This window comes from Anastrepha ludens, chromosome 6 (genome assembly GCF_028408465.1).
Source record: "Anastrepha ludens isolate Willacy chromosome 6, idAnaLude1.1, whole genome shotgun sequence".
In the NCBI taxonomy this organism is placed as follows: Eukaryota; Metazoa; Arthropoda; class Insecta; order Diptera; family Tephritidae; genus Anastrepha; species Anastrepha ludens.
In genome coordinates this window covers 101960852-101984146 of record NC_071502.1, presented here as the reverse complement: position 1 = coordinate 101984146, position 23295 = coordinate 101960852, and the positions used below count along the sequence as shown (strand labels likewise).

The 23295-nt window shown below is 36.8% G+C and overlaps 1 protein-coding gene across 5 annotated transcripts in view; it reads left to right on the top strand.

Annotated features, from left to right (window-relative positions):
- Positions 1 to 23295, top strand: part of LOC128866790 (transcription factor collier) — a 130777-nt gene that overhangs the window by 41864 nt on the left and 65618 nt on the right. For all 5 annotated transcript variants that reach the window (XR_008454957.1, XR_008454955.1, XR_008454956.1 and 2 more), the window contains exon 4: positions 13851 to 13924. Coding sequence is in view for 2 of the 5 variants with exons in the window: in XM_054107771.1 (XP_053963746.1) it covers positions 13851 to 13924 (74 nt within the window). In the remaining 3 variants the exon portion in view is untranslated. The remainder of the gene's footprint in view (positions 1 to 13850; positions 13925 to 23295) is intronic.

Sequence of the window (23295 nt, the reverse complement as noted above, 5' to 3'; positions counted from 1 at the left end):
TTGTTAACTGTGTTATGCTCTGTGAATCAGCAAAAGTTTGGTATTTGTAATTGTTTGTTGAAATGTTTGACAAGAGGAGAATTCTTTGGAGTTCGCTGCTTTTGGTTTTTGTTCACACTGGTGGGATAATCCTTTTAACTGTTTCTCGCGTATAAAAAGTAGCTCATTTAGAAAAAGTCACTTTGATGGAACGTTTGTTCCGAGAATTCCTTAAGCCGTCGACGAGTGACATCAATTATGGAATGTCGGGCTAATTTTTTTGAGCTCAACTTGAATAGAAGTCAATATAGTTCCAGGGAATACGAATCTCTGTACCAAAAGCATTTTCACAGATTTTTTCTTTTATTTTCCTGGTTTTAATCACTCACCTCATAGTGGTGTGCACCTCCCCAATTATTTATTTATTTATTCATCAATTAAAGTATAACTTAAATAGATTACTAATACTAAAGCTTAAATATAATATATGGTAAACAATACTGTGAGATACCTTAGTCACAATTCAAAAAGTGTATCTCCAGATTAAGTCTTGATTTGAAAGTCTCTCGTGAGTTAGAGAATATATCCAAATGTTTGCATAATTGGTTAGACTGTCTTATACAACGTGCAAGCGGTTCATTTCGACTCAAATTGGTCTTGTGATAAGGTAAATGGAACATATTGCTGAGTCTTAGGTTACGAGTGGGACAATTAAAGAGTATTAGCTCCAGCAAGAAGTGACATTTGATATGATTCGTAACTATGTCTCTTATAAACATTACCGATGAAGTTTTTCTCCGCATTTCTAAAGTTGGCAATGCTAACAAAAGACATCTACTTTTATATGCAGGCAAACTGCAAGGCCAACGAAGTGAATTAATAGCAAATCGAGTGAAACGTTTTTGAACCTTCTCAATTCTTAAAGATGAACCCATATAGAATGGATCCCAAATGATGCTGCAATATTCGAGGTTTGATTTCACAAGAGAAAAATTCAAATTTTTCAGCGTAGAGATATCCTGGAACTCCCTTGAATTCCTTATTACAAATCCAAGCATAGATCTAGACTTGGCAATCATAAAGTCTATATGTTTGGAAAACGACATTTTCGATGTAAATATGACCCCCAAGTCTTTCTTTTCGTAAATTTTTGTGAGGGTGGTAGTGTAATCGAAATCAATCGTAACTTTTCGTCTACTGAATGACATGTGCTGGCATTTACCAGCATTAAGAGGTAAGGAGTTATCATCACACCAAGCTTCCAATCTGGCTAAGTCTTCCTGAAGTCTTATGCAGTCAGTTACGTTCTCTACCCGACTGTAAATTTTCAGGTCATCTGCATACATCAGACAACGTGATGTCTCGAAAACGTCTGGAATGTCATTAACAAACATTAAGAACAATAGTGGCCCAAGATGGCTACCTTGAGGTACGCCTGAGGTAACTTTGATGGCATCAGATTTTATGTTATTTATACGAACGAATTGAGTTCTATCTGTTAGATAAGATGCAAGCCACTTAAGTAAGTTAGGATGAAGACCAAATGAACCCAGCTTTTTAAGTAGGATACTATGGCTGACTCGATCAAACGCTTTCGAAAAATCGGTGAATATGACATCGCATTGTTGGCCTGTTTCAAATTGGTTTAAGACATAATTTGTAAATAACCCTAAATTCGTAACAGTAGATTTACTCTTAACAAAGCCGTGCTGATTAGGCGATATGAGAGTTGAAATTTGGAAGAAAATCAAATCATAAACTAGCTTTTCAAAGAGTTTAGGTATGCAAGAGATTTCGCAGACGGGGCGATAATTTTGGACTTCCGACTTACTTCCAGACTTATGTATCGGTATGATAAACGATGTTTTCCAATTATGTAAAAACTCACCAGAAGCTAGTGATTTGTTGAAGATAATTGTTAATGGTTTTGCTAGCGATGTAGCACAGTTTTTTAGTAATATAGGAGGGAAGCCATCTTCTCCAGGAGTTGGGTCATTTGCCAAGGCCGATAGGCTCCTGAGTACATCATTATATGAGAGCTGGAAACCTTTATTTGTTCGTGAGCTGTTAAAAGAGGTATCTTCTATTCCATATTCTATTTGACGAACATAAACAGATCGAAAAAAATCTGCAAAAAGATTACTAATTTTTTGAATGTCCGACAACGTTTCCCCCAAATAATGCATTTTTTCTGGAATTCCAGTGGTTTTCTTTTTACCGTTAATGAACTGCCAAAACGATTTACAATTTTCTTTGATACCACTCTCTACTTTAGAAATGTAGTTCTGATATAAAAATTTGTTCAAGCACCTCACATTCACTCTCGCTTGATACTCCATATGGTACTAATTTCTTAACATCATCGTCGAAGCACCAATTAACATTGGGTAAGTTGAAGTCACCCAAAATAATTATGTGTTGGCCGCCAGTTAGACTATCCAGTATTGTACAACAATTAATTACATGCTCTTTATATAATTCAATTGGGCTTCAAGCCGGTATATAACTTACACTAATATATAATTCATTCGATTTTCCTAAATTAATTTTAATTATTATTTGATCAACATCAAAATATCCGTTGTCGGAACTCATACTTGGTGACAAAGTGATTTGTGTACTGGGTAGCCTCGAACTTACAGCAACAAGTACGCCAGCACCTTTAGAGAGACCAGTAGTGCGGGAGCATCTGTCTTTACGAAATACATTATACAGTTGACAGTCAAATATTTCTGCTGTATAATGGCAATTAGTTTATTTTTAGCTTTTCGCCAGCTTTGGATTAACATTAAAATATAAATTTATAATATATATAGGCTTCTTCGATTGGTCACTTCACTACTCACTATGTTTGGGCTCAGCAACAACAAAGCTATCGAGCAAGATACGCCACTAGCGAGTATGGCCATGCCACAATGATCACCTATGCCTCTCTGGTATGGTGGCCAAAAGCAGACCAAACTAAGACTCAGACAACACTTAACAAGGTATACAGAATAGACCGTCTGAGCGTAACGGGAGCAATGCAAATCTGCCCCACAGCGGCTTTAGGAATGGTCACTGGACTCGTTCCACGCTATCTTGTAGCCAAAGGGACGGCAGTCAGTGCAGCTCTACGGCTTCCTAATCTATTCCATCTCACAGAAGGCAATCTTACAGCACATGTAAGAATTCTGGGTTCAATCCTGAACTCCCCGTGCCTGACAGTCCACGACAAGATGGAAAGGAAACTAGAATTCTCCAAGAAATTCAAAGTAGTCATTAGTGACCCCTTAGCGTGGAGAAAAAATGAAATATCCTTAAAACAGGGCGACAGGTGTGGTTTACTGAAGGGTTCAAAATGGAGGACGGTAGTGTCGGGGCTGGAATTGTCGTACCACATTTCAAAAAAACAATTGCAATAGGAAAAACCACTTCCATTTTCCAGGCGGAGGTCCACGCCTTCGAGCTGTGTGCCAGAGAATATCTACGGGGAGGCACGCGCGGTGCCAATATTAATATTCTCTCTGACAGTCAAGCAGCTCTAAAATCGCTGGATAGCTTCTCATTCCCATCAAGGTTGGTCTAGGAATGCTTTAAAATCCTCAACACCCTACCATCAAGAAACTTTGTTACCTTGATGTGGGTTCCGGGACATGAAGGCCAACTTGCGGACACTCTCTTCATAGGTCCTGAACCTTTCTGCGGGGTAAATAACAGCTTCAAAAATGTCTTTCTACCTGAGCAGGAACAACGAGGCCTAATCGATTACTGGAGGCCCAATCAGGCATGCGGCAATCGAAAAGACTCATAGATCCAGAACGGATAAAGGCAGAAGCAATCCTTAACCTAAGCTGGAAGGACATAAAACTTTACACTGAACTACTAACATGCCAATGTAAACCTAATTATCATATTATGAAAAAGATAGTTGCGATAGAAAACGATTCCTGTAGACTCTGCAAAGAGGCACAAGAAACAGCAAAACACGTTCCATGCGAATGCCCAGCAGTGACACGACGCAAACTAAATTACCTGGGAAATGGGGCTATTGATCCAAATCGCCTGGCAGAAATTAAGGCTACAGCTCTTTTAGAATTTGTCAACAGCCTAAAACTGTTTGAGTAGGCTACATGGCTGCACAATAGATCTCTTCAGGTCGCAGTGCAGTAATAATAATAATAATGGCCATCCCTCATAAACTGGTACTCACTACTTTCAATGCTGACAAATCTCTGTTTCCTGACATTAGACAAGTTTTATTAGACTGTGTTCAGACACGGCAGCTTTTGTTATGGCAACTCGTAACTTTTGATAGAGAGGTCGACGGGAAGGGAGAGTGCACCGAGTTGCTCGTGCTCAACCAACATCTTTCGCGTTCTCGACTTTCTCAATGTTGTTGTTGACTTCAGACTAAAAACAAAAAGAAATGAAAGCAACTCGAATAGCCGTATCTGAACGCTGTCTTACTAATACTACTTAAGGCAGGTTTCTTCTTTGTTTCACTGACGCCGTTCCCGTATGAGATGAAGTATGCTCAGTTCAATCGTTTTATTATTTTATTTCATTTATTTAAGTCTATGAATCAAAATTCTTACAGATTATTTTATTCGTACAAGGTGGCGCAAAATCTTATCACCTTATAGAAAGATTTATAACTTTTGCAAATGGTGTTAATCATATTTGACATTTGTGCACTCTATAGCTCCGTGTGCGTGTGAGTGCGTAAAGGATTTCCATAGCTCAAAATATTTTTTTTTATTTTTTATTTAATAATAAAAATTTCAAAAACAAAATTGGATCATTAATTTTGCACCACCTTGTATTTACTGAATGTCAATGAATAAAGTAAATATCACTGAATAATTTAACCATTTTCGTTTTATTGATCGAATGTGTCTACTTTTTGGACACATGGTTTTTTCATCTTTTTCTCTTCCCAGTCAACGAAAACAGCTCGATAAATTTACATAACTTTGTAGTCAGAAATTTGCTTGAAAACTCATTAGGGTTTGGTTATCTTACGAGGTTCGTTTGAAAAGTCCGTGCAAAACTAGAACAACTTCATTATTTCGGGTAAATCGTTTTTTATTTTTCGACATATTATATTATTACATACGCTGTTCTAGCTTGTTGATCTCTTCCGAATAATAGCATTTGTCCAAGTTTGAAAAATAGCCATTCGTTTCTGCAATCTCCTTCTCGTTTGAATAAAATCTTTTTCCCGCCAACTGTTTCTTCAATAATGGGAACAATTAGCACTTCGAGAGATCCAAGGTAGCTAAGTCTGGAGAATATAGGGGATGTGAAACGAGTTGGAACCTTATTCGTATTGATTTTGCGACCACAACTGCTGAGGCGTCAGCTGGCGCGTTGTCGTGATGGAAAAGGAAAATCACCCGAGTTCCTCGATTTAAGGGGGGGCCTCTTATGAGTGGCTTTCAGTGGCTTATCAGCGCATTTTAATTATCTTTATATAGATTATCAGTTTGAAACAATAACTTTCTTCGTTATTTTTTTATATCTTACACGCCATTTTCAAAAACATTGTTTTGAGAAAACGTGTTTCAAAGTTTTCAGAAGGTAGACAGTATACTCACACGAGGGACGGTACACAGGCCTGTAACTCCGAAAACGCTTTGAATTCCGCTATAAAATTTTGAGGCCATATTCTCCTATAATATATCTATCGATTGCAGAAAAACAAAAAATCGATTTTTTGAAGCCGACTGATAAGAGGCCCCCCCTTAAACGAATGCCTAACACAAAGAAATAGGCCGACGTGGCCGTAACTTGGTATGTGTTCTTCCAAGAAATGCTATTTACTAAAAATAATTCCGACACGCCCCAGTAGTGCCACCATCTCTCTGACTTTGCTTGGACTTTTCAAACGACTCTCGTAATTATAATTCCTTCATGTTAATTTCACCTCCGCATATCTACCCCTCTACTATACAAATTTTTGAATTATATATTTTCTAGTTTAAATACAAGAAATATCACAAAAATCAATTGAACACCTTTCCATTTTGATATTTGATATCGGTTCAAAAATGTCAGTTGAGTATCAAATACGGTTTACTTACAACAAGACTGCAGCTATCAGCAGCAAATTAATAAACGCGCAACATTGGGAAAGCTGAAATCCAAAACAATGCCAAAAGGAAAACACATAATTGAAAACAACTAAAAACCATTTGAGACATAGAATTAGGCAAAAATTGGAAATTCTGCAAAAACATCAAAATTCCATTATCCCAAAAAAATTTTGTTCTGGGAAGGTGAGAAAACAAGGGAAGAAGGATAAACTAATGATGTAAAAAAGATAAAAAAAAATGCGAAAATGTTAAATATAAGTTATTTTGTTTTTGCTAGAAAACATTTGCTGGTGTAAAAATTAGCAGAGACATTTGCTGCCGCCACACTTGCTGGAGAATATTTATTATTAGTTGGTGAAGATTGACACATGTGCCTGCGGAGCTACTCGTACATAACTACTCTCCGTAGGTTGCTGCTGTGAGGTGACGCACTTCGGCTCGAGTGGGTTTTTGCATTTAGATTTTGTTTTCCATTGCCTTCTCACTTTTACCTTAATTTCTAATTTATGCCAATTCATTGTCTTCACCCATAACAATAACAAAAATACCATTTATAAAAAGAAAAACAAAATATTATGAAATTGACAAGACAAGATAATAAGGGATGATAGTTGTAAGCTGCCAGGATGTTCCTCCCCTTCACACACAAATGAAAAACAGACAGATAAATGTAATGTATGTCTTTATGGATGAGCCCTCGTCTCGTGCGGGCTTACAAAAATTAATTTCTGATTACCTTTTGCCGGTTTGATTTGAATGTGCTTCATATTTTCGCGTCTGCACCCCAGTGCTCGTGCAGAAACCCTAGTAAATTTTCATGATGTAAAAGTGTGCACATATGTTGCCAAAAGTACGCGGTGACTTACCCACTGACACTCGAGTAGTTTGGTTTTTTTTGTCAGCAACCAGCTCAGTTCGGCTGGTGTTTGGTGCTTTTACGCAAACTGCGGCGCTGCGCAGTGGTCAAATAGTAGTGAAAAAATGATGATATAAAACTCAGTATCACACATCAATAAAGTTGCAATGCTTGCTGCTGTTAAAATTAAAAAAAAAAATGTAAATCGGCTTTCTAGGATTTTAAAAGGTTCTTTTGCGACCAATAATGAAAATAACAAAATTACAAAAAAAATTGTTTCTATTAGCGGCCGCCCCTCGACAGACAACGGCAACCCTCCGAGTGTATTTCTGCCATTAAAAATCTCCTCATAATAATAAAAACAAAAATCTGCCAGTCGGAGTCGGCTTGAAACTGTAGGTCCCTCCATTTGTGGAACAACATCAAGACGCACGCCACAAATAGGAGAAGGAGCTCGGTCAAACAGCCAAAAAAGGTGTAAGCGTCACTTATATTATCTATATATGCATAAAGAAAACATAGTAAAATAAGAATGGAAATGGCTCTATCGTTTTTCAAATTATTCTCCTTGGAAGTCAATACACTTCTGCATTCCCTTGCAACAATGTCAAACATTTTGCTACTCCGAAGTAGATACCTCCAAAACGAGCTGTTTAAAGTTCAGCTTCAGCTTCTTTAGGCGTTGAAAAACGATGACCTCGCATATTATTTTTGGTCTTCGGGAACAAAATGAAATCATTAGGCACCAAATCATAGCTTTAAGGCGGATGATCCATTAATTTCATCTTTTGAGTGACATTCACAGCCTTCACGAAATTCATCCTGCAAGTATCGACGGCCAAGTTGGATCTCGTTACACTTGCATTTCCCAGTGGCTAACTAAGTGTGGTGCTTCAACACCAAAGCTCCCTCTCTCCGAAAATCGTAATAAATCATAGCACCAAAATTTTCACGAATTAATTCCCTCTTTTGGGCGAGATGAACTTTTGAACTCACGGAAAAAAGATCAACTAAAGCGCGTAAATGAAAATTTTATATGTAATGTATGTATGTATGCTAAAAACTACTAAAATATTTAATAAAAATATCGAATTACAGCTCATCGCGCGTAGTATTATAGAGGAGCAAAATATAAAAGTCAAACCTCATAATTGCTAGATCCGCGGCTTAGCTTCGTAGAATAGGAGAATTTTTCAAATGATGTGGATTTCTCAGTTTTAAGCGATTCCATCTCAGGTGAACAAAGTATTTTTGTCCACTTTTCTAAAAATTGGTTTGCTTGCAAAAAGAAGTAAGCTGTAAACAATTTGAACAATTAATAATTATTTTGAGATTTGTTAAATATTGATAATTTTCGTATAGTTTTTTAAAGCGAAATATGATACCTTTGTTTCTCTTTAAAATTTGTATTATTTATTTATTTTTTTTTTAGCATAAAATATGCTCTTTAAAAACTTTTTTGGAAAAAAATTCTTTTTTAAATAAAAAAAAAATAAAAAAAAATGTTTTAAGTTCTTTTTTTAACTTTTTTTGTTTTCATTTTTGAAAACAAGGAGCATAATATACCCCTAAAAATTTTTTTTTGGAAAACAGTTTTTGTTTTAAATTTTTAAATACCTTTGTTTCTTTTTAAAATTAATATTTTTTTCTATTTTCTTTCGGCATAAAATATACTCCTTGTTTATATAATATAAAAGGTTTTTTGTGAAAAAATTTGAAAAAACAAATTTGATTTTTTTTTTAATTTTTGAAAAACAGGAGCATAAAATATATTTCTCAAAATTGGTTTTTTGGGAAACAGTTGTTTTTTTAAAAAAGGTTTTTTGTGAAAAAATTTGAAAAAACCAATTTGATTTTTTTTTTAATTTTTGAAAAACAGGAGCATAAAATATATTTCTCAAAATTGTTTTTTTGGAAAACATTTTTTTTTTAATTTTCAAAGCGAAATACCTTTGTTTCTCTTTAAAGTTTGTATTATTTTTTTATTTTCCTTTGGCATAAAATATGTCCCTTAAACAATTTTTTGGAAAAAAAGTTGGAAAAACTTTTTTTTAATTTTTGAAAAAAGAATAAAATATACTCCTCATAATTTTTTTTTTGAAAATTTTTTTTTATATTAATATTATACATTATATCAGATTTCTTCATATCTATTTTTAAAATAATATGACAGATTAATCTCAGTAAGTCCTATTATATACAAATATGTACAGCAAATCAGTGCAAAATACTGCTCTAGCGAGGCGCTGCCATACGTACGACCATTTGCAAATCTATCGGTGCATCGTCGCGTATGCCAAATATTTTAACCCCTTTTGTTATTTATTTACTTAATAACTTTTATTTTTTCTGTTTTAATGCATACAATTTTGTTCTGGTAGTGTTAACGGACTAACGGACTTGTATTCCAAATATGTTTGAAATTGTATACTCCTACATACTTTAAAACTAAGACATTTTTATCTCTACTTTCTAAGGCATCTCAATAATCGATTTATATGGCGCTATAATTATTAATTTCGTCTTCCGGCTCTGATTTCTACATACATTCCATACATATAGACATATAGACGTCAAAACAAAAGCTGTAGACTATTCTCCGAAAACACTGTTTTTTCTGACCACTGTGCGCTTTATATTGTCTCACCGTTCGCTGATGTTTTCTCGCTGATCTCTTCAACGCACAGGGTGGTTGTTGGGAGGATGCGTTTTTCATCAATTACAAACTACTATTTTGCCATTATCTCTACACATATGCGTATTGTTTTGAAGCGTCGGTCCATTGAAAAGAGGTTGGTCGGCGTAAAAATCCTGGCAATGCGGCATGCGGCCACATTTGTTGCTCAATACGCGTACACACCACCACCACCTCAAAGTAAGGTGGAAAGGAAATAAGATTTATAAATATTACATATAAAAGGCGAGTGCAATCCCTGGTATTTGTATTTAATTATTTTTAAATTAGAGGAATTGAAAGCAGCAGCAGTTTGAGGGGCTGGCTGGCTGCCTGCCTTTGCCGTGGTATAAAGGACCTGCTGGTTGCATTGATGATTTTCAAGAATCTACACTAATATTTGTTTGGCTGCTTGTCTATTTGTTTATTTATCTCTTGTGTAGGTAAATACTACTTATTTATATACATATGTATGTACATATGTAGTTGGAAAACACAACAAACAAGTGGTGAAGGGAATGAAAAAAACTTGTCGAACAAAATAGAATATAGAATAGAGGAAATAAAAAGCCAAAAGGTTACACGCGTCACAAAATTTGCTGCAGTGTTGTTGTTGTGCCGCAGTCGCTGCTGGTGCCGACGCTGCTATTCGACACTTGTGGTTTTATGGCTAATCACTCACCTAACTTTCGTGTTCTGTCGAGTAGCTGCATAACTACTTGTTAGTGGCACATGTAGCGCATATGGCGTAATTTAAAAACGAGTCCTGCCATATTCATTGTTTTTGGCTGATATCTTTCAGCAAGGTTCACCCTATGTAACTAGTTCCGAAGTGACCCTCTTTTTGCTATCAATCGTTTTTGACGGCTCTCTTAATAAACAATGACAGATCCTTTGGTATCCTTTGCATGCATATGTATTTATTTTAATGTGCCAGCGCTTATCACAGTATCGAACAACAAACATCGCACAACTTAAACGCTCTAATAGATCCTTAGATATCTGGCTGAACATTGTTGATCAACTACGCGTCCAACGTAATTAGCGGTTTCAGCAAATAAAATGTCAGACAACATTTTTTTTGCTTAGCTATACGAGTATTGTCACATGTTCGAGTTGGAACAGCTCGAAAAGATAAATAGATTCAGTCATTCACTCATATTCTGTATGCATATGAACTCATATTTCGAGCTACACACACATATACAATATATATTTCCTTACTATTTGTCGTTGCGCTCTTGAGTCCCTATTCCGTATATGCAAACATATTTATAATCTGATACTCACTGTGGCTTATACATTAGACCGGAACATCTGGACGTAGTAAAGATGGATAGGTTGATGGGTTGGTTGAAGTGGCAGTCTACCTGCTATTCCTCGTTAAAATATTTTGTTTAGAAGGCAAACCCTTTGATCTGGCTGACACTTATATCCCCAAAGCCATCGGTATCATTCAAGAACGATGAGCCAAAATATCTAAGCCTAGTGGCATGCCATGCAGAACAATTACAGACAAGCTTTCTGACAGGCTCTTCCTCCTCCTCATTCTTGCAGCTTCTGCAATTGTCGAAATGAGCAACGTTCAATCTTTGAGAGATGTTTTTTCTTTTACCTTTTTACAGAAGCGTTTTTCCATTATCTTTTCACAGAGACGTTTTTTCTTTACCGATTAAGTAGCGCCGTTGAGCGCCTGACGTCCCATTTTGTAGCGTTACATCTCTACGTCCCGCGATATTTTTGTAGTGTTACATCTCTGACTGTCAACTCGTCTTGTGTTGGATGAAATGACAATGCTACTTGTACCCCACAGTTTGTAGGTCTAGAGGGGTAAACCTACAAACTGCTTACCAAGAGGGAGACGAGTGGTTGTGCTCGCTCGCTAATTTGTCAGTCTTATAATTCCCTGGTATGTCGCTATGCCCTGGCACCCATATCAAATGGAAGCGGAAATATTCCGCCATGTCGTTAAGAGATGCGAGATTGGTTGCAAGAGATGAGATTATGTAGTTTGTTAGCTGCAGTGTTAAGTGGCTTCTAATGAGCCAGTTAACGAAGTTTACCTCTGAGAGATGTATCTTAAATTATTTTCTGCGAGGTTAATAATTTTTCAGAATATTTAATGTTTCATTCCGAGAGTAGCTCGCTTACATGGCGCCATGCAGTTTTTGGTTCCAGATCTATTCTTACCGAAGTTCTCCTTTTTCCCAAAGGTCGTTTTTGGTAGCATGCACTTCCATTCAAAGGAAGCGGCTAGGCCCTATTGGTGCTATTTTACAACCTCTTGCTGGCTGCTTCTTTATTTCTTGTTATGCCTCACGGACGTGAAATGCAGAATAGAAAACGATATCGATAATATTATTTGAAGCTAGGGCGCTTGGTTTCTCTACGTACCCCGAGACGAATAAAAATTGCGTCTCATATGAGGAAAGGGTTTTGAGTTTGTCCTGGCGGTCATATAAGTTCGTAATGCGCTACAAGGTTAAATTCTACATTCTACATTTTCTCTGGAGATTAACCTTAGTGCACAGATATACAGAAGCTTCCTCAACGCAACATATATCTTTACCTCAGGTTCAATGGTGCTAACTGTGTACCAATTTAAGGCGGGAATCGTACCGGTGACTGGTTTAGCCGGATGGGTTTGTGCGTGACTATGTATTATTAAGTGGAGTCCGGGTAAGAAATCTATTGTGGGCGCGAAACTTAAAATTATAGAAAATTTCTTTTCTAATAACGGCAGCTTCTCAGCAAACCTCTGAATGTTTCTCTGTCATAAAAAGTTGATACAAAACAACCATCGAGCATCGGGAGGTGGCTGTTTGCTGTATCCTGCAGCTGCCTAGTTTACAAGTGTCAAATATGATTGACGCTCGACATTTGCAAAAATTATATATCTTCTGATAGGGTGATTAATTTAGCGCCAACCTGTATATGTTGTAACAGCAATGTTTCTAGTACTTTAGTACAAAAAAGGGTTTTTAGTACTTTAATAAGGGCTAAAATGTTTTTGCCATACCTTTTTTTTTATTCCCGGTCAGCGGAAGAAATATTGCAACTTGAGATATCTCGAAGATCATATTCGTATATCTTTCACATGCACTTTTGGCATTGAAGTCGTTAAAAAGGAATACATTTTGTCCGAGAAGTATAAAATCAAAAATAAAAATAAATCAATAAATTCGGAATGGTATACAAAAAATTTATGTTTTTAAACGGCCTTAAACACTTCAAAAATGTGCTGAATTTTAATACCAACAGAGCAAAATCTGCTCTAACCATAGACAAAAAGGGTGTCAGATTATTCTGTGGAGTACTTACAGCCCACTTTACCTGCAATAAATATTTCAATACAATAGGACTGCCTATCTAGCACTAGCTTATGCTAGTTCTGCTGTGATGAAGGTGAGTCCATGGAACTCTGAATCACCAATTGTGAAGCATTAGGTCACCGGAGACACAGAATCCTGGGCTCGTACCTACTAGAGGATGAAGACTTGCAAATGCTCCCTCCCACGGAGCTGGTTCGATTTCGCGCAATATTAAATAATTAAAATTAGGCATTTAGGGGCGCACCATAGATCAATCTAGTCGCAGTTTATAAGGGCCTTGGTCTAACCCGTACAACCATTACCAAGTTTTAAAACTAAGGCGTACGGCTTTCAAAAGAAATGTAGACATTTGAAAACCTTCTCGTTTTCATTGGGTTTTATACAATCCGCACTAATGCAGCTACAAACCGAGTTTCCTTTCCCGTAAATACAAACAAACAAAAGCTATAATTTTTCTTGTACTATCCTTACAACAACCACAACCACTCTCCTACTATTGTTTGACAACAAGATATATGCGCTGATAATATTAAATACTCTGGCCTTATTTTTTACTAAGAAAACAAGCAAATACAGACTCGCATATATTTACAAAAATTCACTATTCATGTGTGTGAGTATATTAACTTGTGCACAAAGCAAATATTGACCACACGCTGTAGTCGCTGATGATGACGAATGTCTGTGCGCTTCGAAACTTTCGTCATTTGTAAGCTACTGTTCAGTCGCCCGTTCTGTAACTCACTTGTCCTTCATCCTTTGAACAATTTCTTGTGTGTTCGTGTATGAGAATTAAGTTGTACTCTTGTGTAAGTTTGTGCGGTGGATGTAACTTCATAGGTAGTTGACAATTATGTTTAAATAATTACGTTAATGACAACTTACTTTTAACTATACGTTATGTAATTTTTTTTCTCTCTCTACTTTTCTAGGCGATTATTTACGAAGGGCAAGATAAAAATCCGGAAATGTGTCGAGTTCTGTTAACGCATGAGGTTATGTGCAGGTAAGCTTCGATTTGGTGGAATATGTTAAATGAATGTATTAACATATATGTTTGTATGTATGTATCCTTATATAATATGTGACGATATGATTTGAAATGATATGGTATTTGTACTTAAATGTGTGTAAGTGAGTTAGTTAGCCTTTTGCAGTGTCCTCGGACGACCTGCGCTAATGAGTAGGAGCTGCTTATAATTGTTAGTTGATTAATACCTAATGTCCTATAGGCTGTAGAAATGTAAGCCCTGAGTTCACAATGGATAGGATGAAATTGACCCTTAAGTCATCTTATGCATCACTCATAAGAATATTTTTTTAAATTTTAATTAAGCCCATACAATGTTAATAACTCTTATAAGGTGCGTTTCATAATCATAAGACACCCCTAATTTTTCAAAGTATTTGACTTTATACTAGATTTCAGAGGAAAATAACAATTTTACACATCGATTAAAGTAACAAAAGTTACCTGTTTCATTACAGAATTTACAACTTTTTTTAATACATAAAGAAAATTTCTAGCAAAAACGTATTTCCAGGCGTTTCAAAATGATAAGAAACTCTTTAATTAAAGTGATCGTTTAACAAAAGTATACTTTTACGAATTTTTTTTCTGTCGTCTAGAATATTTTAGTATTCTATGGAAGCACCATTTGCTTTAGAGACACAAAATAACCTCTTTTTCATCGATTCTGTTAATTTTTTAAATTTACATCTAGGGAAGCCCATTCTGCTTCAATTGCCGCTTTAAGTTGCTTGGTGTTGTCAAATTGGCGATTGTTGGCGTAAACTCTTCTGACTAATGTACCTCAAAGTTTTTTATTGGGTTTAGATCCGGAGCACACGCCGGCTAGTCCATAGTTTCTATGGAACAATCGGTCAAAGACTGCCTAGTTTCCCTGCTTACGTGGATTCGGGCGTTGTCTTGGGCGAAAGGCACTTCCCGATTATCCAGAATACAAGGAAGGAGACTATTTTTCAAAACGTTTTTTTCGTCTCAACTATTCATCCGCGATGATGTAAACTGTACATTAAGAGTTGCTTTCGATGTAAATGCACCCCAAATCATAACAGAACCACCACCGAAGTTGCGCTTGGAAATAAGAGGGGGCTCTTGCGCAAATCATCCGAAAATATAATCTTTTTAAAAAATATTATGAAATTGGGCAACAATAAAAATATTCCAAACATCTTATTGTATCCCAGTTGATGTTTAGGTGCTTTTCTGTAAACTGAAGACGCGCCAGCTTGTGCCGTGGCAAAAGATGAGGTCCTTTTCTTATTTTTGATAATATTATGTTAAATGATTGCACCTCTGTAATGTGCGCCAAACTGTTGTTTTTAAACAACAGCGGCAATGCTGGCACAAGATTTAGTCGAGTTAGAAGCTTTTCTTATTATTGCTCGCTGTTCTCGACTTGATAGTGATAATGTTCTTCCAACGGGCTACAAAATGTTGTAATTCTTAGGACTCCATAAAAAATTCCAGATAACACAACGACTTCTGCCTTCTGTTTTTTGCAATTAATTTGATCGACAAGCCTGACTCCTTGTAGGCCAAAACTTTTCAAAGCTCCTCTTTTGATAATATCGAATCCCTCGGCATTTTTGGTTAAATTGAATAAAATTATAATTAAAGTCATTCAAAACAGCAATCAGCACCTTCTATCTCTTCAGAAACTTAATTTCGACTAGTGTCTTATCATTATCAAACGCTGAAAAGGCTAGCTAAAGTGCAGCTTCTTGGAAAAAGATAACGGTTCTACAACATAGAGTGAGCATTCGCACCAGAAACAATTGCTGGAAGTCTAGAGTCTATAACTGTTAAAATGACGCCAAATAAAAGCTACTCCGGAAAGTAAAAGCGGGCTTATGGTAGTTTAAAAATTGTATATCATGAAACGCACCTTATATACCGGAGTTGTCATGCAGCGCATGCAGCAGCAGAGGCTATCAGCTATCCGGCTCGAAGTCCGTCGGAGTAGGTCGACGTCTTTTAGGAATCCTACATTTTTCTTATGTTTTCTTCAGTTGGGTTCATAAGAAGGGAGATGGGGTAGGTTCCAACGAAATTGTGTTGCCTTTTGGGGCAGAAAGCAGTTAGATGAATGCTTGTTGAAGCATTACAGAAGAAGCATATGTAGGTTGATTTGGTCTTAAGAATAATGTCTGCTCTGCTACTGCTCTCATTTCACAGCTTAGCTGCACTACTTACAAATCATTCCAAATGATCACTACTTTTTGCACTGTTAAGCAACCATGGCAGCGGTGTCAAAGGTTGCATTTGCCTAACACATTTTTACAACTCTAAATCGTGATGAACAACGAAAGAACCCAAAAAGGGTGTTTACTTTGCGTCCAATTGGAGGAAGAAAGAAAGGCCGAAATAGCGTAGAAGCAGACTTAAAAGCGATGAAAATTCATAATTGGAGAAATGAGGCAAGAGAGAGACTGAATTGGAGGAGGATTGTTGATGAAGCTATGGCCCACCACAGACTGTGAAACTAATAGATAGAGAGAAATGATGAGTGATGACATTGCCGCCGCTAATACTAGTCGTTTTCAAAACTTCTCCAACTCATAATTGTTCAGCACAAACAAGGCCCACAACATGAATGGCGTGGCGACAATGAACTGGCGGGCAGATGGACTGATTAACAAAATTAGGCGAGAAGAATACAAAGTTCGTACGATACTGGAAGGAGAATGTTGGACAGAGACAGGCAAAACAGTTTTTTCTTAGTTCTAGAAAAGCATCAAGTAGACTCATAAACTTCGGTTGAGAAGACTCACGAACTCTCACTGGATTTTATACAGGTCACTGTCGATTAGGTGGCAGCAGTTGCACATCATGGAACAAACTCAGACTCATAATCCTTTGTGATATTGCATGAGGAATTTATCCTGAATTTTCTAAAACCAATATTAACTTTTCAAAAACTTAAGAAGACCACTTGTCCTGATCTCTCTAAAACCAACCTAAAAACTTTAGATTTTTTCACACCGCAGAGATCTTTCAACTCATTAAAGAAATCTCCATTTAAGATGGGAAATCTTCGTCTAGGTAAAGTCATGACAATCGAATAAAAGGTGCAATATCGTCTCTTCCTCTTGTTGATCTAGACAGCCTCTGCAGAATTCATGTGTAAGTATAAGACAGAGCCCCGTTATTCAGTCTGCTAAGGCTATGCTTATTTTGGATCTATGCGTTTAGTATAGAGAGTCGGACTTAACTGTTGGGCGATTCTGCTTGTGGGTTTATTACGTCATCTTTCATTGATTATTCTTACAAATTCCTAAAAAAAAAGTAGCTTACACGTTAGTAGGGTTATATCTATGATTTTTCTATGTACTCGTAAGGAACTCTAGTGTCGAGTAGCGTTAGTTAGATTTGGGTGAAGTGACGCAGTCATCTCTTTGAGAGATATGTGCTATCTCATGGCTACCTTGGAGGTTGCTAACTGCTTCGTGAGGGGTTTTATTCCCGTCAGTTACTGTCCGTGAAAATATATATTATATATCCTTTCACGGTATCACCTAGCTTAAGAAGTATTTATTCCACCTTTGTAAAGCAGATGGATTTTCTAAGAGTTTTTCATGATCGAAAACACTTGGAGGTTTCATACTAAAGTGCGACCGCTTAACACTTTTCATGCTAAAACAGTTGTTGTTTATGGGTCTGAGTATAATGATATTACTAGCCTAGAGATCTTCTTCTTCTGCTTGATAAGCGCGATAACTGCTTACGCTATTTTAGCCGTTTAGACCATGCGCGAAAGTCGTTTATTTCTCATGCTAACCAACGCCAGTTGCACACACAAAGTGAAGCCAAGTCCTACTCTACCTGTTTTTTCCATCACAGAGAAGGCGTTACTCTTCGTCTCCTACCACCAGCTGGTACCTCATCGAATACTTTCAGAGCCGGAGCGTTTGTATCCATTCGAATAACATGACTCAGCCAACGAAGCCGCTGAATCTTTATTCGCTGCGCTATGTCTATGTCATCGTAAATCTCATACAGCTCATTGTTTCACCGCCTACGATACTCGCTGTGACCAACGTTCAAAGGTCCAAAAATCTTTCTCTTAAACACTCCAAGGGTTGCCTCATAGGATCGTTAGGACGGGCATGATGAGAGTCATATAGAGTGTTAGTTGCCGAAGTCAACTGTGACGTGGGTGCCGATAGGCGGTTGCGCCGACTGTTTGTTTGATGACAGGATGTACTTCGTTTTGCCCTCGTTCATCACCAGACACATTCCCTCTGCTTCTTTATGCAGTTTGTAAAAGGCAGAACTAAGAACCTAGAGTTCTGTAGTGCTAAATTGTGAACTTCTTTCAAAAAAATTACTGCATACTTTCAAGCGCATAATGCTTTAAGTAATTTGCACTTCATCATCAAAGCCCATAATGAATAAAAATTGTATTTTATTTGCCATAGCATATCCATAATTTATAAAATTACCACAAATCAGCGTCAAAGGAAATCATTCAAAATTCTTACCTTCACCTGCCATTTAACCTTACAGTATCACTGATGCTACCTCCTATGCATCTGCGGTGCTTCCAAGAGTCAATTGGCCAAAATAAACAATCAATGAATATCCAAGTATTAGCAGATATGTAGAGATATTCACATACTTTCTTACCCGTATACAAAGCAAATGCCTAACAAAATTCCGAGTTCATTGATGAACTAAATGCTTAACAAAATATTCAACATTCATACACTCAAATAGTCACACGCGTATGGAAATATTTCGCAAGGCTGTCTGCACACAGCTGTGGTGGCCTACAAAAACCTACAATCGAAGAGAAGTGAATATTCGCGCTTATCATCTGTGTGTGTGTGTGTAGGATGTAACAGTCTATTTGTTTGGTTGCCAATAATCTTTGTTGGAAATGCAAAGTATTTCACTGCATAACTTTCAGTTAATCTACACCTTCAACGCCCATTTAGCCAGCTCGCTCGTTTGCTGGTTTATCTGCTAAGCAATTCTGTATAACGCTGGCTGCTTTGTGTGTATATTTAGCTTATATATAGTATAAATGTGTGAGCGTGCGTAATCCCGTGGTAAAGAATCGCAATTCCCCAGAGCTTATAATTTCAGCTTTTCGCCTTTGTATTACTTTCTTTTACTCTTTTTATTATTTCTGTATTTTTTAGTCTTTCCCGTTTTTCCCCTCATTTTTTCTGTTTGTTTGCTTTCCACACTCAGAAACAACATCAAATTATATGCTTCAGCACTAGCAAAGTCCAATAAATGTTAACACTTTTCTTCGGCCTATTTTTTCTATCTTTTACCTAATATATTTGCTTTAAACAATTTTTTTTTTTATTTTTGTAAATTCAATCGTCGCCTTGTTGAATTTTCTCGCTCGCACTTTAAAGGGTACAATCAGTTCAGTATAAGCTGATTCTTATTACGCCTTGTGTCTTATTACGAGTATATTTGGGTATGCCGAGAAATAGTTAATTTTGACTTGAACCGAATTGAGTTGAGTTAAAAAACACCTTCGCATCTTCTTGAGTGAATCTTCTTCATAAGCAGTGGCAAAATGTGGTAAAATAAAAAACTTGTTCTCCATAACGACCTGGCTACCGTTATACCGTTCTACTGGTGGTCATCATAGTAAGCAGATACCCGGAGAAATTGTGCGCGGCACTCAAACAAAGCACACCTATACAAATAAAAGATGGTTGGACAAAGGGATGCCCAACTGAGCGTAGCATAATCGAGTAAACGAAGAAGAAGCAAAACAAATGGTCCAGTTCAATGCCTAAGTGGGTGGTTGTTTGGCGTCCGCGTTGAGGTGTTCAAGAGTGTGGGATGGGGTGAGATGATGGCGAATCATCAGTTACAATGATATAAAGCAAATAACAATGGCGTCTTTGACGCTCGGCGTTTCACCTATTTTATATCCACCCAGCTGAGAAATTTACTAATTCAATACTAACTGCCCACTAGTATTCGGTGGACCATTACACGTCAAGCTAATGCGTGATTTTTCTGGTTTTGTATGATCTGAGCAGGTAGTTTTTATTAGGTTTCAAGTAGCGAGCAAGCAAGTCTTTGACTTCATATCAGAAAAATATTTTTCAGTCAGGTGATCTTGATACTGTTTTCAACTGTTCTCAGCTAATATGAACTTCAATACAAGCCTGGTTTGCTAGCATTTCAAGTATAACTATTTAACTAATTCAATTTAAGTTTTCGTAATTTTTAGTTTAACATTCAATAAGAATAAAAGATTTTTTCCTTTAACGAAAAACCTTTATTTTTCTACCAGAAAAAATAGTTTTTTGTTTCACATTTTCAGTAATATTTTTCTAAAGATTCATTTAAAATTGATTTTTTTTCTCGTAATGATAATTTCAGTTTTACAACTAATTTCCCTATAAACTAGTTTGCTTCCGACTACTTCGCAACTAGTTACTTCAAAACTGGTTCGAGGAAACCTATTCAATAACCATTTTCCTAAAATATTATCTTAAAACTATTATTATTTATATATTAGAAGTAGCTTGGGAAGGGTTATCTAAAACCAACAAGATAAACCAGGACATGATAAAACAGTACACGGACAGATCCCTCAACGCGGAAGGTGAAGAGGCAGTACACGTATATTTCAAGTGAAGGTTTACACATTAGAAAGACGCGCTTACTTTAATCTTGTACTCAACTATAACATTAGAAGCTAAACTATCTTTACTGATAGCCAGGCAGCAATCAAGGCTCTCAACACTTTACAGGTTACATCAAATCTGGTGCTGGGATGTTTTGATAAGCCAAATATCTTAGACCAGAATAACAAGGTACTTATCCTATAAACTTCAGGGCACAGTGCTATTACTGGGCACAAAATTACAGATAGAAAAGGAGCGTCTTTCCCATTTACAGGCCTAGAACTATATTGTGTCCTAGGAAAGGATAACTTCTCGCCTCTTAATCTGAAAGAAGAGGAAAGGCAAAGAAGATCAATTATATTTAGTTTTAACCTAAACCGATTTAAAGATTGTATGGAATTAAATAAGAATAATTTTAGAATCATCACAGAAATTATTTTATCTATAATTGAACAGTAGCCGAAAATTGTGTATGTCACTACTAATGGGATGGTCTCTAGACCAATGCCTTTTGTGTATATGAGATATCTAATGATAAAAAAATGTGTTCCTAATAGCCATGAAAAAACTTAAGATAACATCATCATCTACCGCTCTAAGGGAACATAAAGCTTTAGGACCCATTATTAGTGAACAACAGCAACACGTTTACAGATTGTAAGAAAAGCCCGGCCAAACGTTTAGGATATTGCTTAAATATTTATATAATATGTACGAGTATATTTTGGTATTAAAAACCTAATATTTATTCTAGTATACCAAGAAGTTTTGTAGAAAGAAAAAATTATGAGAATGTAGCCACTAATTCCATCAGGAAAAGTTCGAGACTAGATCAAAACTGCAATTTTAAAATTTTGAATGAGTTAGTCGGCAAGACTAAAACAGTAATTTTTTTCCAATAGCTGTAGTTTTGTACGGTTTTGTGTATGCGGGATGGCGCCAGTGCTTTTTAATACATAAAAGGAAACTTATATTTTCATCATCCACAGTGTAGACGTTCTTCGGTCGTACTTAAAAACAAAGTTTATCTCATTAATCCAACTTCGGCTATGCCACTCACGGTATGTTTTCAAAGAATTCCTGCTCATTCTTGGAAAATTTGTGCGCGAAAGCAAATCTGGTTAAAAATTGTTTAGCAATTTTTTCACCACCTTTTTTTATAGTTCTACTTACCTACAAAAAGTTATTTATCCATAAATTCACTAGCGCAAACATCAACACGCACACACCTGCGGCCGATTATTGTGGATAAACAGCCAACCATCCATTTGCGCTCCATTCTTCCCTACTTCGCTCAATAAAATAATAACAAAAATGATGCAAAGAGCGTAAAGAAATGTTGGACAATAACGAAATTGGTGCGGTGGCGCGTCGTTGACTTGTCACCAGCTTTAAGGGTGCATCGGTTTGGGGTAGCATTTTCGTACGCCATAGTTAAAGGTTGAGAGGCCCAATGAGTTGCCGATTTGATGACAGTTTGTTTGAATTACTAAATGATGTTATTTTTAAGAGGTTTATGTGAACAATTGAGATCAATATCAATATGTGAGGAGAAATATAATAAATTCGATTGGGCAACTCCACCACTTCCAGGGTCATTATTACCAATATTCACGTTTTATTTGCTGCAATAAGACGGGAAAGTGGTTTGGACCGATGTGAGGTTCCTAGATAGTACATGAATATAAATTATTGGAGGTTTGTCTTTGAACAAATGGCAAGCTTCTCTTATGTTCGAAGTAAAACAGACAATCAGGTATTTAATCAATCAGCTTTAGTCCATTAGTTCTCTATTTTTTGCACAAAATGTATATTTTCGTTGCCCTCTTCGATGTTGAAAGTCCTGCCCACTGTATGCCCCACTTTTTAACTTGATTTTACCATATTCCGATATTGAAGAAATTTCGAGCTTTACTAATTATGCCAATAATGAACCGATTGCTAGGGGCGTTGAATGAATGGATTAATGAAAATGAGGTTTGCACTTCGACCTCACAGTCTTTTGTGCCTTCTACTCATCACAATACCTCATCCGCCAACCAGTACCTCAGCTTGGAGTTGCGAGTTCTTTTAATAAACCTACGATAGAGCTGGGTTGTGCCGATCTTATGTGCCTTTCTTCCGGCTGCATTCGGCCAGATTATTTTATACTTCCTCGCCCTATAGCACTACATGCGAAAAGGAGGTGTGCTGCAGTCTTCGGTGACTCATCGCTGAAACAACAAGAGTCAGGGCACCATATTTGATTCCTGTGCAGATGGCTATGCAATCTATAGTGAACTGTTAGAATTCCTGTGAGTATTTTCAGTTTATTATTAAAGAGGGTTATGAGTTGCAACTGCCACTTCTACCTGCTTATGCCTTTTGGTACTTTCGAGCCATCTGTATACCAGTAAAGGGTACACTATTGGGGTTTCTTTTCGAGCGATTCTGTATTTTCAGTTCGATTCTATATTTCTTTTCAAATTAAATCAGCTTAATGAGTAGTTGGGCCAATGGGTTAGGTTTTGATTAGTGGGTAGTTGAGCAAGAGGGAGTTACAGGTTCAACGATTCCACATTCCTGGAAGATATCACTTTTCCTTTGCCAAACCTTCCCTGGTCCAATTGAATAGGGTGCACTGGGCTAATTTCTATCACTTCCGTCGCAGCTGTAGGGCTGTTGCGCATCGTTCCCGTGATGCTCAGCTCTGATTATTAGTCAGTGCTGCCCTCACTTTCACTCACAAAAGGCAGTCCTCGATAT